General features: G+C 40.3%; 1 protein-coding gene across 11 annotated transcripts in view; it reads left to right on the forward strand.

Annotated features, from left to right (window-relative positions):
- ZWILCH (zwilch kinetochore protein) overlaps nt 1-16,754 on the forward strand; it is a 42,211-nt gene that overhangs the window by 2,716 nt on the left and 22,741 nt on the right. For 5 of the 11 annotated variants that reach the window (XR_009601413.1, XR_006060301.1, XM_027971517.2 and 2 more), the window contains exons 2-7: nt 1,808-1,859; nt 5,949-6,044; nt 11,103-11,221; nt 14,576-14,802; nt 15,284-15,354; nt 15,654-15,809. Coding sequence is in view for 7 of the 11 variants with exons in the window: in XM_027971517.2 (XP_027827318.1) it covers nt 1,808-1,859; nt 5,949-6,044; nt 11,103-11,221; nt 14,576-14,802; nt 15,284-15,354; nt 15,654-15,809 (721 nt within the window). In the remaining 4 variants the exon portion in view is untranslated. Of the gene's footprint in view, nt 1-1,807; nt 1,860-5,948; nt 6,045-11,102; nt 11,222-14,575; nt 14,803-15,283; nt 15,355-15,653; nt 15,810-16,754 lie in introns of those variants that run through there. The other 6 variants (XR_006060302.1, XM_060418878.1, XM_060418881.1 and 3 more) reach the window with 2 other exon arrangements.

The raw sequence follows: 16,754 nt of genomic DNA on the forward strand, positions 1-16,754 counted from the left end.
GGAATGTAGTTGAACATCAAAAGTTTACTACTAATCCCAGGAACAGACATCTCAAGTTAATGATTATAGTGCTTTTCCACTTTTGGGAAGATGTGGGAGTCTGAGCTCACTGAAATTACTCCTTTGGTGTGTATCTTAACTGTCTAGTCCTGAATTCTCAGGGTGCACCAAGGTGGCTGCAGTGGCTGATGGCTGATGGCAGGCAGTATTGGCGGTGTATCAGAAAGACAGGCAACACTTTTTTGTTCACAGAGTGCCTGCCCATAAAATACATACTGGTGAAATGATTATTGAATGATGGTTGAATGATCCTTGAGTTACGCATGCATAGAGATAAACTTCTTTTCTCAAGGACTTACTGTGGTGGTCCAGTGGTTAAGAATCCACCTTGCAATGCAGGGGACATAGATTCGATCCCTGGTGGAGGATCCCACATGTCTCTTGAGCCACGCACCTACTGAGCCCACGCACTCCAGACGCAGAGAGTCACAACTAGAGAGCCCACATGACCCAGTGAAAAATCTCATGTGACTCAACAAAGATCCTGTGTGCTGCAACTAAGACCTGATACAGCCAAATAAATAAATATAGGGGGAAAAGTCACAGCCTTGTCCAAAATGACCAAAGTGAATCAGTCACAGGCCTAGTTTTTATTTCAATGAGTTACAGAGTGGATCAAATAATGGTATCCTGAAACTGTTCTGTTGGGTTCCTTTAGGACTCTAACGATTCTTTTGTCTTCTGGAGTGTAGATCAAGCTGATGTGCATTTTTGGTATCTTAATAGTTTATAGTTTACATGCTTTGGGATCAGCTTTTTTAAATATATATAATTTTACTTATTTATTTTTGGCTGTGCTGGGTCTTGGTTGCTGCTGGGGCTTTTCCGCAGCTACGGTTTGCAGGGCTACTCTGGTTGCAGTGCGAAGGCTTTTCACTGTGGTGACTTCTCTTGCTGCAGAGCACAGGCTCTAGGGCGCTTCAGTAGCCTCAGTTCCTGGGCTCTAGAGCCCGGGCTCAAGGGCTGTAGCGCGTGGGCTTAGCTGTCCCGAGGCGTGTGTGGGCTTCCCAGATCAGAGATTGAATCCATGTCCCCTGCCTTTGCAGGTGGGTCCTTTACCACTGGGCCACCCGGGAAGCCCCAGGATCAGCTTTCTTCAATGGAATGACGCTTACAATGCATCTCAACATTTCGTGCTTCCATTTTAAGAATGCTTTAGCGTTATCCAGCTCACTAATTTTTTGGTGTCAACTCATGAAAACAGGGAGGATAGCAATAGAAACTCAAGGCCTGGGACCCTTAAATAACCTCTCCATAATTACCCACTGATTTCAGTTATTTTTGCTTCCCAAAAATCATGTTGTAACTTACATTTTAATAGTAATTAGTACTGTGTTTTAAAAGTTACAAGAATAGAGGTAGGTGACCTAATTTCCTGCTGCCTCTGAGAAGCAGTTGTACCCAGTTTAGGGCAGCTGTCTATCTCTTTTCTCTGGCTGTACTTCAGGACATGTGGGATCTTAGTTTTTTCAACCAGGGATCGAACCTGTGCCCCCCTGCATTGAAAGGACATAGTTTTAACCACTGGACCACCAGGGAAGTCCCAAGGGGCAGCTGTCTATTAATCTTTACCACATTCGTTTTTTTCTTTCCTTATTAACCTAATGCTATTTTTCTGCTTCTCTTTTCCCAACTGTGCCTTAGTACTGTCATGAGTACTCTGAATTTTTGATTTCTCTCAGTAACTCCAGAGTTTAAATGACAAAATACTGTAGCTTTATTTTTCACATGTGTTTCTGCATTTCAGGGAATTTGATGAAAAAAAGAAAGGAATCTGTAAAGACCCATTTATCTATGAGGTATGAACAACTTATTTGGTTTTTAAACAACTCAGTCATCCTAAAATTGTTTTTAAAAGTTGAGTTTATCAAAGTTGATTTACATACATTAAATGTCACCCTTTTAGAGTACAGTTCTATGAATTTTTACAAATGCATTTAGTTGTATTACCACCTCCATAATCAAGAACATTCCTATGATCTCCAAAAAAATCTCATGTCTCTTTTTACTTAACCCTTTCCCCTGTTCTGTTTTACATCTGTTTTTTTGTGTGGCCTTTTCCGAATGTCATATAAATAAAGCCATATGGTTTATACCTTTTCTGTCTGGCTTTTCTCAATAAGTATAATGCATTTGTTTTCTTTTCTTTTTTTTTTAATGGCCATGCCACATGGCATGTGGGATCTTAGTTCCCCAACCAGGAGCTGAACCTTCACCCCTTGCACTGGAAGTACAGACTTTCAACTGCTCAAGTCCTGAGTATAATGCATTTGTGATTTGACTGTGGTGTGGTGTGTATCAGTAGTTCATCCCTTTTTATTGTTGAGTAATAGTCCATTGTATGAATGCAGTTTGGTTATCCATTCACTATTCAGACTGGATTGTTTCTAGTTTTTAATAGTTTTGCATAAAGCTGCTATAAACATTCGTGAATTTATTAAGCATCTAACATGCCAAGTGTTCCATAGGTAAAACTTACCATAGAACTTAATCCTCTAAAACAGTTAACAAACTAAAATAAATTATGTCTAAAAGACTAGCTGAGGATATCATTTATGACATCAGTGTCATAAACGATAAGTGTTAATACCCATGTATATGAAATATATGAAATGCTCTTAAAACCAATAAGGAATGAAGATAATCATAATAGATGAATAGGTAGAAGATAAAAATAAGTGTTGGAGAAGACTGTTGAGAGTCCCTTGGACTGCAAGGAGATCAAACCAGTTAATCCTAAAGGAAATCAGTCCTAAATATTCATTGGAAGGATTGATGTTGAAGCTGAAACTCCAGTACTTTGGCCACGTAATGCAAAGAGCTGTCTCATTGGAAAAAACCCTGATGCTGGGAAAGACTGAGGGCAGGAGGAGAAGGTTGGATGGCATCCTTGGCTCAATGGACATGAGTTTGAACAAACTCCAGGAGATAGTGAAGGACAGGGAAGCCTGGCGTGCTGCCGTCCATGGGGTTGCAAAGAGTCGGTCGGACACAACTTAGTGACTGAACAACAACAATTCAATCCACAACAGTATTCGATCAAGAACGAAGTAGATACGAGGCTCCCCTGCTCGTTCAGTGGTTGGAAATCCACCTGCCAGTGTAGGGGTCACGGGTTTGATTCCTGACCTGGGAAGATCATACATGCCCTGGAGCAGTTAGACCTGCGGGCGCAACTACTGAGCCTGAGCCTCCCGGAGCCTGTGCTCTGCACTGAGAGAAGCCACTCAGTGAGAAGCCCACGCGCAGCACTGAAGACCTGCTGCTGCTGCTCAGTCACTTCAGTCGTGTCCGACTCTGTGCAACCCCATAGACGGCAGCCCACCAGGCTCCCCCGTCCCTAGGATTCTCCCGGCAAGAGCACTGGAGTGGGTTGCCATTTCCTTCTCCACTGAAGACCTAGTGCAGCCAAAAATTATTAAACTCAAAAAGTTTAGTAGATTAGAGTAACAAAGCATCCTTTGCTCTCTGTACTTGGTATCTAAATGCTTCGATTTCCAAACTAAGAAATAAATAGATTCAAGTAATGAGAGATAATTGTCAATAATAAGCATTTTAGCGGCTGTTCACTGTCATTAGTGATCAAATAAATGAAATTTATAAAATAACAAGATACTACTTTTTGCTAGGTGAGATGGTAAAAAGAATGTAAATAGTGTGTTGACGTAAAATGAGAATGCGTACATGTGAATATGACATTTGAAAGGCAATCTGACAGTATCAGTGTGATTTTAGATACTCATCTTAAGAAAGTAATTAAAGGGGAACTTCCCTGTTGGTCCAGTGGTTAAGACTCCGAGCTTCCACTGCGGAGGGCATGGGTTCATCCCTGGTTGGAGGAGCTCCACATGTTGTGGGGTGCAGAGGAGGTAGTAATTAAAGCATATTCTTTATCAGTTATTATAGCATATAATTTGAAAATGCACAAATGTTGAATAATATGGAATTAATTATGTGATGGTAGCTCCATGGCACTAGACAGCCTAAAAAAGTTTAATGGCATGGAAGGAAGTTCATGATATAAAACTTAGAATATTCTGTTTATTTATTAAGCAAAAATCTGTTGCATTATCAAAATAATATATTTCTATTTAAGTAGGTTTATTTATATGTCTGGGAAAAGATTAGGCAAAATATACACCAATAAGACTAATAATAGTAGTGACTACTCTGGCTATGTGGGTCAAGAAACCATAGTTAGAACAAGACATGGAACAACCTACTGGTTCAAAATTGGGAATGGGGTACATCAAGACTGTATACTGTTACCCTGCTTGTTTAACTTCTATGCGGAGTACATCATGCGAGATGACAGGCTGGGTGAAATCACAAGCTGGAATCAAGATTGCTGAGAGAAATATCAGCAACCTCAGATGTGCAGATGATACCACTCTAATGCCTGAAAACAAAGAGGAACTAAAGAACCTCTTGATGAGAGTGAAGAGGAGAGTGGAAAAGCTGGCTTGAAGCTCAACATTCAAAAATCTAAGGGACTTCCCTGGTGGTCAGTGGCTAAAACTCCCTGCTCCCAATGCATGGGACCTGGGTTCAATCCCTGGTCAGGGAGCTAGGTCCCACATGCCATAACTAAAGGTCGAAGATCCTGCATGCAACAACTAAGACCTGGCACAGCCAAAAAAAAAGTCTGAGATCACGTCATCCGGTCCCATCACTTCATGTTAAGTAGAAGGGGAAATAGTGGAAGCAGTGAGAGAGTTTATTTTGGGGGGTTACAAAATCACCAAGGACTGTGACTGTAGCCATGAAATTAAAAGATGCTTACTCCTTGGAAGGAAAGCTATGACAAACCTAGACAGTGTATTAAAAAGCAGACACGTCACTTTGCTGACAAAGGTCCACATAGTCAAAGTTACAGATTTTCCAGTAGTCATGTATGGATGTGAGAGTTGGACCAGAAAGAAGACTGAGCCAAAAAATTAATGCTTCCGAACTGTGGTGAAGAAGACTTGGACTGCGAGGAGATCAAGAAAAAGGACTTCAACCCTGAGCATTCATTGGAAGGACTGTTGCTGAAGCTAAAGTTCCAGTACTTTGGCCACCTGATGTGAAGAGCTGACTCACTGGAAAAGACTCTAATGCTGGGAAAGATTGAAGGCAAAAGGAGAAGGGAGCAGCAGAGGATGAGATAGTCAGATAGCATCATCAACCTAGTGGACATGAATTTGAGCAAACTCTGGGAGATCATGGAGGACAGAGGAGCCTGGTGTGCTGCAGTTCGTGGGGTGGCAAAGAGTTGGACACAACTCAGGGACTGAACAACAACTGGTTAGTAGAATATAGATGAGTTTTATCTGTTAGCTATCTGTTTTCAAACTTTTCTACAATAAATGTTTATTGTAATTGGAATGAAGAAATACACAGTACCTATACAGTGACAAAGTTCTAAATTTCATGGAAAAATCAGAAAAAATAATGTTTAGTAAAGAGCTAATTTTATGGTTCCTAACAGTAAATCCAGAATGATTAGGGGAAGAGGATGTCAGTGTGGTCCTAATCAAAAGGCCTTACAAGGCAGGGTGCTCTCTAGGTGGGCCTTGAAGCATACAGATACAAAATATAATAGCTAGGTTTTGTTGTTGTTTTGACCACTCTAGGCTTGCAGGGATCTTAGTTCTCCAACCTGGGATTGAACCTTTGCCCTCTGCAGTGAAAGCTTGGAGTCATAACCACTGGACTTCTAGGGAATTCCCCAGCTAGATTTTCTCAACATGAAAAATGACATGGGCAAAGAATAAATGAAATTGTATTTTTAAAACATTAAGTCTTGTTCAGTTACTTGCATAGAAGTGGTCTTTATGTGTTTAAATATTTGTACATATATATATGTGTCTCTATAACATTGCTGGACCTCAATCTGTTTTTAATAGGCTGATATTCAAGTGCAGTTGATCAGCAAAGGCCAACCAAACCCTTTGAAAAATATTCTACATGAAAATGAAACCATATTTATTGTGGAAAAAGTGGTAAGTAGTGCTTGGGCTTTGTGGCTAATTCTTAACAGCCAAGTTTGGTTTCTGAGGGATAATCTCAAATGTACACATTTTCATGTCAGCGTATTAGTGTGGATTCTAACATCTTTTAGTAATAAGTAGAGTGCTGTCCAATAGATAATGTGAACCACATATGTAATTAAAAACTTTCTAGTAGCCTCATAAAACAAAAAGGGGAAATTAAATTTCATACTGTAAAATTTACTTTTTCTTTTGTTTAGTTGTGTGAATTTTAACACATTTATACAGTGTGGTAGTCATCACCATAATCAGAACACAAAACGGCTCCATCACCCTGAAAACTCCCTTGTGCTATTCCTTTAAAATCATTCCTCCTCCTCCCTCACTGTAGCGTGGTCTTTTTAAGAGTGTCATGAATGGAATCATACGAAAGTGTATAAACTTTCGAGTCTGGCGTCTTTCAGTACAATAATGCCTTTGAGATTCATTCAGGTTGTATGTGTTTAGTGGTTCTTTTAGTTGCTGATCCATTCCTGATCCAGAGAGCTAAATAAACAAGGAATATGATCATCTTTGTACAAAGTCCTATGTGAGCACAAGTTTTCTTTACTGTAAATAGCTAGGAATAGGATTGCCGGGTCTGAAATGATGTTTATAATGTTTTTAAAAAATCTAATGTTAATCATTTCAATAATTAATATAAAAATCAAAATGAGATTTTAAGCTCTTTTTTTCCATACTGCATCTTCAAAATTTGATATGGATTTTACACTTAAATCTCAATTTGATCTGGCCACATTTCAGGTGTTCAAAAGCCATATGTGACTGGTGGATGGCTATTGTTACACACAGCATAAATCACTATGACTCATGAATTTCTACTTTAATTTTCTCTTGTCAAATCTAACAAGAGTTCAGTTCAGTTGCTCAGTCATGTCCGACCCTTTGTGATCCCATGAATCGCAGCACGCCAGGCCTCCCTGTCCATCACCAACTCCCGAAGTTCACCCAGACTCACATCCATCGAGTCCGTGATGCCATCCAGCCATCTCATCCTCGGTCGTCCCCTTCTCCTACTGCCCCCAATCCCTCCCAGCATCAGAGTCTTTTCCAGTGAGTCAACTCTTCGCATGAGGTGGCCAAAGTACTGGAGCTTCAGCTTTAGCATTATTCCTTCCAAAGAAATCCCAGGGCTGATCTTCTTCAGAATGGACTGGTTGGATCTCCTTGCAGTCCAAGGGACTCTCAAGAGTCTTCTCCGACACCACAGTTCAAAAGCATCAATTCTTCAGTGCTCAGCCTTCTTCACAGTCCAACTCTCACATCCATACATGACCACAGGAAAAACCATAGCCTTGACTAGACGGACCTTAGTCGGCAAAGTAATGTCTCTGCTTTTGAATATACTATCTAGGTTGGTCATAACTTTTCTCCCAAGGAGTAAGCGTCTTTTAATTTCATGGCTGCAGTCACCATCTGTAGTGATTTTGGAGCCCCCAAAAATAAAGTCTGACACTGTTTCTACTGTTTCCCCATCTATTTCCCATGGAGTGATGGGACCGGATGCCATGATCTTCATTTTCTGAATGTTGAGCTTTAAGCCAACTTTTTCGCTCTTCTCTTTCACTTTCATCAAGAGGCTTTTTAGCTCCTCTTCACTTTCTGCCATAAGGGTGGTGTCATCTGCATATCTGAGGTTATTGATATTTCTCCTGGCAATCTTGATTCCAGCATGTGTTTCTTCCAGCCCAGCGTTTCTCATGATGTACTCTGCATATAAGTCAAATAAGCAGGGTGACAATATACAGCCTTGACGTACTCCTTTTCCTGTTTGGAACCAGTCTGTTGTTTCATGTCCAGTTCTATCTGTTGCTTCCTGACCTGCATACAGATTTCTCAAGAGGCAGGTTAGGTGGTCTGGTATTCCCATCTCTTTCAGAATGTTCCACAGTTTATTGTGATCCACACAGTCAAAGGCTTTGGCATAGTCAATAAAGCAAAAATAGATGTTTTTCTGGAACTCTCTTGCTTTTTCCATGATCCAGCAGATGTTGGCAGTTTGATCTCTGGTTCCTCTGCCTTTTCTAAAACCAGCTTGAACATCAGGAAGTTCACGGTTCACGTATTGCTGAAGCCTGGCTTGGAGAATTTTGAGCATTACTTTACTAGCATGTGAGATGAGTGCAATTGTGCGGTAGTTTGAGCATTCTTTGGCATTGCCTTTCTTTGGGATTGGAATGAAAACTGACCTCTTCCAGTCCTGTGACCACTGCTGAGTTTTCCAAATTTACTGGCATATTGAGTGCAGCACTTTCACAGCATCATCTTTCAGGATTTGAAACAGCTCAACTGGAATTCCATCACCTCCACTAGCTTTGTTCATAGTGATGCTTTCTAAGGCCCGCTTGACTTCACATTCCAAGATGTCTGGCTCTAGATTAGTGATCACATCATCATGATTATCTGGGTCGTGAAGATCTTTTTTGTACAGTTCTTCCGTGTATTCAGGACCTTCTTATTTTTTTCATCACTTTATAATTGCATCGTTACACCTTTGTGTTTTAAATAGGGAACCGTTCTGGCCGAGCAGTAGCAGTGGTTTTAGTTGAGTGCTGATAATGCTGTCATTTTACACAGTTACTTTGGGGCCAGGACCCGTTTTTTGGGTTTATCGTTTCTTGAAGTAGATAGAAACAGGATATAACAGGAGAAAGTGGACATTCCTTTAGAAGGAATGCCTGTTTGCTTTAGGACCTGCATGCTGTCTGGATGGGGATTGGGATGCATGAACAGAGAGCACTCTGTTTTACATACTACACGAAAACTCCTTTCTGAGGAGGGGACTACTTTATTTCTTTTTTGTATTAGTGATGCTTATTTATGGTGGACAGATGCTTGGAAAATAATTGTAAGTGAATTATGTGGCTGAATTTAGACTTTTGTTATGAGGAGAGAGAAAATGTGTGTAGAGCAAAAGCTGCAAGATGAAAATGAGTTTCTAGGGAAAGGTAAAGAGGAGCAGAGGAATTTGTGGAAATTGGTTGAGATACTAGTGAGAAAACAGCTTGGAGTTGTGAGGACTTACCTGGAGTTCAGTGAGGTCCTGGCATTTTTGGATGGGAAACAACTAAAATGGCCTTCAAGTCTGCAAAGGTCAATAGAGCTTACAGCATGAGTTTTAGTTAGGTGGATAATACTGAAAAGTAGCATGGAAGGGAAAATGACATTTCTTGGATACTTCTAGGAACTATTTGGAAACCCAGGCCTAGAAGGGAATAAAATCTGGAATCTGGCAGAAGAAATTCAAAGTTGAGGATATATCTAGGTCAGATAACTAGTAAGTATTCACTGCTGGAAGACCTTAGTGGACAGGAACTTGGGTTTTGAAGTCAGACTACCTAGATCAGGGGTTTCCTCGATGGCTCCGTGGGAAAGAATCCACCTGTAACGTAGGAGACCCTGGTTTGATTCCTGGGTCAGGGAGATCTTCTGGAGAAGGGATAGGCTACCCACGCCAGTATTCTGGCCTGGAGAATTCCATGGACTGTATAGTAGTCCATGGGGTCGCAAAGAGTTAGACTCGACTGAGCAACTTTCACTTTACCTAGATCCAAATGTGGGTTTTGCCACTCAACTGCTTATTCTATATAAGCTATTCAGCCAACCACTAGCTCAGTTTTCAGTCCATAAAATAGGGTTATTAATAGGATCTTTCTCAGGGTTTTTATGAAGAATAAAAGAAAGCTTAGAACAGTAGCTCGTACATAGTACATGCTCAGGAAATGTTATTTCGTTTAATTTTTGTTATTATTGGCAGTGCTGAGCTATTTCACTACTTAAACATGTGGATATGAGAAACACAAATGAGAGCTGAGAGTCCTAAGAGGAATAGACTTAAGAAGTAAGGGCTGTGCATTAAAAAGAATGAAATAATGCCATTTGCAGCAACATGGCTGGACCTAGAGGCTGTCATACTGAGCCCGAGACACAGCGACTTGGCCTGCGCAGGCTGCAGGGCTCTGCTGGCTGCTGGAAACCCTTCGGATATGTGTCTTCCTGAAAACCAACGAAAGTTGTTGCTGCTGTTTTAATTTTAAGAATTCTATTTGAATATCTTTCTAAAAGATAGGTTTCTTCCTTAATATACCATTGACTCCTGAACAACACAGGGCTTGGGCTGCCCCACCATCTGTGTTGCTGAAAATCCTAGTGTACCTTTACAGTTGGCCCTCTGTATCTGTGGTTCTACATCCACAGGTTCAACCAATCATGGACTGTCTAGTACTGCAGGGTTAATATTTACCATTAAAAAAATCCACATGTAAATGCACCTGCCTAGTCCAAACTTGCATTGTTCAAGAGACGACTGTATTGGAATAGTAGTTTAGTATATACTTCTACCAGGACAGGGAGACCTGGCATGCTGCAATCCATGGGGTCGCAGAGTCAGACACGACTGAGCAACTGAACTGAATTACTAGTATGGTATAGTATTAGTACTAGTGTTATAGTATGCAATTAATATTATAGTATAGTGAAATTGGGAACAATATTAGGATTATAATATATTATTAGTACCAGTGTTATAGTATAATATAGCATAGAATTAGTATAATATAGCAAATCAATATAGTCTGGAACCATATACCCTATATTTCTATAATAATGAGGTAACTAACGTCAGCTGCTGTAACAAATCCTGGAGACTTAGAAAATGAGTCGAAAGGGCTATGAACCTTCAAGTTTGGGGAATGACAAAATCAGGGAGTCTCCCATGGGTTTCCCTCGGTGTTTTGTATATAATTTGTACATGGTAGAGCACTTCCTTTTCTGATGGCGTCATATACTTCCTTTATCAGTGCAACATAGATCAATATCTTCTTACAGGACAGTGGAAATACTTCTGATGAGTGGTGAGATGGATTGGTACCCCATTGGTTTCTAGCTATGATTCTTGTCATAACCCAATCATTTTGCGCTTCAGGGTCTGGAAATCAGTACATTGTTCTAGCATAGTGAAGAGTACCGTAGTGTTCTCTTATCTGGTTAAATAATTAAATGTTTTTAAAGCCTTTAGAAAAGGAAGAACCAAGTCATATTGAAGAGCTACAGTCTGAAGACACTGCTATTTCTGATCTCTCTACTGGTGAAAATGTTTGGCTGCTTGCTTTACCAATTGGGAGAGCCAGGTAGGTTTTTCTTACCGTAGGGGTGGAGGGTAGGATTTAAATTCCCCTGGCAGGCTACAGTCCATTGAGTCGCAAAAGAGTCAAACACAATTTAGCAATTAAACAACAAGAAATTCTTATAAACATTGGGGAAAGCATAGGTATTTAGCCCAGATCCCTCTCTTTCTCCCTCCCCCACCCCCTTGATGTATAGACTTAATGCTCTAAAAGTAGTTCTAAGTACTTGCCTGTCCCATGGGTAACTCAGGTGTGACTAAGATGACTCTGCCTTTTCTCCATTTCCTTCTACTGTTTAATGTTGTTGCTTCGTAATTGTTTTCCTTACTTCTCATCTGGTTCCTTGCCAATCTTTCTTCCTCACTCCTGCCAGAGTGATTGTATGAAAGCCTGATTATGTTGCTTCCATGTTTAAAAAGCCTCCTGTGGTCCTTTTGCCTCGTGATAAAATCCAGATTCCTCCTGAGTGACGCATAGGACACAAAAGAACCTTCAGCCTCCAGTCCAGTGCCCAGCAGGGATTTGGAAATATGCAGGGGTACTTTTTGATTGTCACGATAACTCAGGGGAGCTGTTGGCCTGAGCCATGGATGGTAAATGTTATGCAATGCCTGGGGCTCTCCTGTCCAGTGAGGAATTATCCCATCCACATGCCAGAAGTACCCCTGTTGGAATCCCTACTGCCTCTGTCTGCTTAGCCAGCTTCACTACCCTCCCACCTCCTACCATGTGACTGGTCTCTCTCAACTCCAAAACCAAAAGTATTTGCTATCAGGGAGTCCTGGAGGATCTGGTCATATATATAATATTAGAGAAGAAGGGGTCTTCCCTGGTGGTCCAGAGGTTAGGACTCTGCCTTCCAACGCAGTGGGGGTGCGGGTTTGATCCCTGGTCAGGGAGCTAAGACCCCACATCCCTCCTGGCCAAAAAGACAAAGCATAAAGCAGAAGCAATGTTATAACAAGTTCAGTCAGGACTTAAAAAATGGTCTACATTAAAAAATCGTTAAACAAGAAAATACTGGAGAATAAGGACTATACTGCTACTGCTAAGTCACTTCAGTCATGTCTAACTCTGTGCAACCCCATAGACGGCAGCCCATTAGGCTCCCCCGTCCCTGCGATTCTCCAGGCAAGAACACTGGAGTGGATTGCAATTTCCTTCTCCAGTGTAGGAAAGTGAAAAGTGAAAGTGAAGTCTCTCAGTCATGTCCGACCCTCACTGACCCCATGGACTGCAGCCTTCCAGGCTACTCTGTCCATGGGATTTTCCAGGCAAGAGTACTGGAGTGGGTTGCCATCGCCTTCAGTAGTATTCAAAGTGACTTTCCTTCAGAGTGGGTTTTTTTGTTTTGTTTTGCTGTGTAGAAACTTTTAAAATCTTTTGTAGTCAATCACTCTTTAATGGCTTCTTGATTTTAAGTCATATTTGGCCTTTTTTTCTTTCCTCTCCCACAACTTGAGAATTTTTTTATTCACGTTGTTTTCTGCAGCCAGTGTTTGTTTGGATTCATCCATATGCTTATCATTTCTTTGCTCTCCATTTCTTCTTGCATTTCAGGCCTTCCTTCTGGGATTATTATATTTCTTTTCTGAAGTACAGTCCCTTAGAAATGCGTTTTCTGAACATATGTTGGTAATAAATTTACTTTTCATCTCTGAAAAAAATTTTTTTTTTTTTTTTGAAAAATTTTAAGCTGTATTTTTGGGTAACTTTTAATTCTGATGCACTCTGAAATTTACAGAGAAGTGTAAAAGAACAGTACAAGAACTTCTGTGTACCCTTAACCAGGTTTCACCAAAATTTACACTTTGCTGCCTCTGCTTTGTGATTTTATGGCTTATTCCTCCTCCCCTCTCCTCCTCCTCTTATTCCTGTCCACACCCCATCTATATAACCACACACACACATTTTTGTAATGAAATATTGACAGTATGTTGGAGACACTGTGTTCTTTTACCCTTGAATACCTCACTATGTATTTCCTAAAACCTAGTACCTTCTCTTGTGTAACCACAAAACAGTCATCAAAATCTGGGAATTTAACATTGTTAAAATAATACTATCTAACTCACAGACTATATTCAAGTTTTTGTGTTCGGTGGCTAATGACCTCAAGCATCTCTTTTATGCATTTATTGGCTTCTTTCTTGCTTCTCCCGCCCCTGGCTTTATTGAGAAGTGATTGACATGGTCTGTTACTTCTTTTGCTTGATCTCAGAGCCTGCCTCCACTCCCATTGACCCTGTCCCCCACCACACTGAGCTCTCTGCTTGTAGTGGCTATACTTTGTCAGTTTTTGGTGTGTGGATCTTGATCTGTCTGGTGTGCCTGGCTCTCACTTCTTCTCCGGTGAAACATTTCTGTATTTTGCCACTTAATTTCCAGATTTTTGTTTCTGGGACACTGTGATAGTGTGATGTATAAGAAGAAGCATATTTGGTCTTGGTCCACTGTTCCTGGAACCCAGCTCCTAAAACCCTTTGGAATTTCCTAGGGATTGAGAAGAATAAAGGTGTCTTTTTTAATGCTAATGAAGTGGCTTTTGGACCTCCCCACCCCAAGTAAATTTTGGATGGGGGCTGGTTGCTTGGGGAACCAAGCCTGTGAGTAAGGGGTTAGAAGTTTGAGTCCCACCCAACCTCTGGAAGGGAGAGAGGCCAGAGTTTGTTAAGTTTAGTCACCTGGTGAGGGGTTGGGACTCAACCCCTCCCTAAGTTCAGTTAGTCACCATTGTGACTATGTAATGAAACCTCCATTAAAACCCAAAAGGAGAGGGCTTGAAGAGCTTCTGGGTTGGTGAACACGTGGAGTTACGGGGAGAGCAGCTTGCTGGGAGAGGACATGGAAGCTCTGTGCCCTTTTCCCCATACCTTTTCCTTTGCTTCCCTTCCATCTGGCTGTTCCTGAGTTCTACCCTTGTGTAATAAACTAGTAATCTAGCAAGTAAAATATTTCTCTGAGTTCTGGGAGCAAATTAATTGAAGCTAGGGAGCGGGTTGTCAGAACCTGTGATCTGTAGACACATAGATGACAACTTGGACTTGGAACTGGCAATACAAGTTGGAGGTGAGGCAGTCTTGTAGGACTGAGCCTTTAACCTATGGTTGCTGATGCTGTCTCTGGGTAGATAGTGTCAGAACTGAGTTGAATTGTAGGATACCAGCTAGTGTCAGAGAATTGCTTAGTGTAAGGAAAAAAACCCACTTTGGAATTGGTACAGAATATTAGATGGTGATCAGAAGTGGGATCAGAGTCAGCATCGTAGCTACTGTTCATGATATCTTTGGAAAAGAAAGCTTCTGACTGATCAATGATCTCTACCTCTTATTTATTCTTCCTCCTCTTGTTTCCAAGGCAGTTAATTGGATTTTATACCATGGCTCACAATCCTAATATGACCCATTTGAAGATTAATCGGCCAGTTACTGCCCTTCCTCCTCTCTGGGTAAGGTGTGATGGTTCAGATCCTGAAGGTATCAGTTGGCTGGGAGCTGAGCTTATCTCAACCAGTAGCAACATCACAGGAATTGTCTTGTACATGGTCACCTGTAAAGGTGAGAGCTCACTCCTCTTTTGTGGAGGTGTGTGTATTTATTTATTTGTGTAATCACTGTTTCATAGTTTTTACTAAAACTTGATACATATCAAGAGCAAAGTGCACACAGTGAAGCTTGTGTAAGCCACCACGAGTCTACTCTAGCGTGTAACCTGCAGCGTGTGGGAGACATCAGAGACAGATTTCCAGAAGTCTAAAGAGGAGTTTATGGCTGTTTTATTTGGGTTTCATTTCATTTATATGTGTGTATTTTTTGAAATTTCATTGGAAAATTAAAAAGTTGGATATAATGATAATATAATTCCAGTGTCATAATAGGCATTTAATTATACTTTTGGTAGTAGTACTGACCTTTGTTCCACTTTACTTGTTTTAAGAACATTTCATCTGTAGTTTAAAATTTAATTTTGATAGTCATTAGTGTTGTGAATTAGATTGTAATTTTCTATCTCTAATGATGTAATTTTGAACTGTACCTATAAAGTTTTTTTTATCATGTCCTACAGTGGATAAAAATTATTCTGTAAATCTCGAAGACCTAAAAAAGTCTCACAAGAAAAGGCATCACTTGTCTGCTGTAAGTATTTCTCTTTCATATTATCTTCTTCTAACTGCTGTCAATCTGCCTTCCTAGTGTAAAGGATTTTTTTCATTCCTAATAGGACTAGATATTTTTCTATAGTATCAGAATGTTTATTTTCATATCAACTGATGTCTGAAAATATATGCCTTTTAGCTAATCTTTGTGATGAAAGAGAATTGTCTCGTTTTTCCATTTGGCACGGCACTTTTTCTTCTTTGGGGAAAAGAATCAGTCGTTTTGATAATGGGCCTTTGGCCTTGTGAAAGCGCTGCTGATGGTCTGCTGAATTACAGTTAACAGCCGGCGGCTTTGCCCAGTACGAGCTCTTTAAGTCTACTGCCTTGGATGATACAGTTGCTGCTTCACAAACCACGATCACTTTGGATATTTCCTGGAGTCCTGTGGATGAGATCCTTCAGACCCCTCCTCTCTCTTCAACTGCAACTCTGGTAGGAGCCAGCCCTCCTTTCTGTTGACTTTACGCAGTGTGGGTTTACTTTGAACTTGCTAGTTCCTGGACAGCTCTGAAAGGTTCAGCCTGAAGTCTCGTCAGCACAGCCGGTGAAGGTTTTGCCAGGTGGTCTGATCCATCAGTTATCCACAGTGCTGTAATTACCTAACTTAAGACTTTTCAGTGGAGACCCAAATGGAATCATCACAGTGACTTACAATCCCTGCTGTTCTTAAAAGAATGCAGATATTAAGAACACATCAACAATCATTGTTCTGTTTAGCCCTTTTCACCCTATATTTACATTTCTAGGCTTTGTCTTAAGAAATTAATCAGAATTGGTAACAAAAATACATGGGCAAAGATATTTAGTGCAGCCATACAGCTGTGTTTTGAAAATATTAAAAACAAAACCTGAATGATCAGTAGAAAAATAAATAGATTTCCTGATGAAATATTGTATACATATTTTAAAATTATGATTTAAAATATCTTTAATAATGAAAGAAAATGCTTATTATTAAGCAAAAAAAAAAAGCTCCAAAAGTACAAAATTTATGTACAGTAGGATCTCAACTATGGTTTTAAAAAATATGTACACAAAGTCCTGAGTAGAGTTGAGTGGTTTTTCTCAGGGTGATGGGCTGGTGAATAATTATACAATTATATTCTTCACACTTTTCTTTTCCTGCAGTAGGTACTGACATACAACGGCATTTACTATTTTCTTTCAAACCTCCTCACCCCCCTTCACCCTTTTTTGTTTGTTTGTTTTATTGAGGGGAGGGAGAGTGTTGTTTTTGGTGGGTGGTAATGCTAAGTTTGTCATTTAATCTTTTTTTTTAAATTAAATCTATTTTTAATTGGAAGATAATTGCTTTGCAATATTGTATTGGTTTCTGCCATATGTCAACATGAATCAGCCACAGGGATACATATGTCC

This window comes from Ovis aries, chromosome 7 (genome assembly GCF_016772045.2).
Source record: "Ovis aries strain OAR_USU_Benz2616 breed Rambouillet chromosome 7, ARS-UI_Ramb_v3.0, whole genome shotgun sequence".
Classification (NCBI taxonomy): domain Eukaryota; kingdom Metazoa; phylum Chordata; class Mammalia; order Artiodactyla; family Bovidae; genus Ovis; species Ovis aries.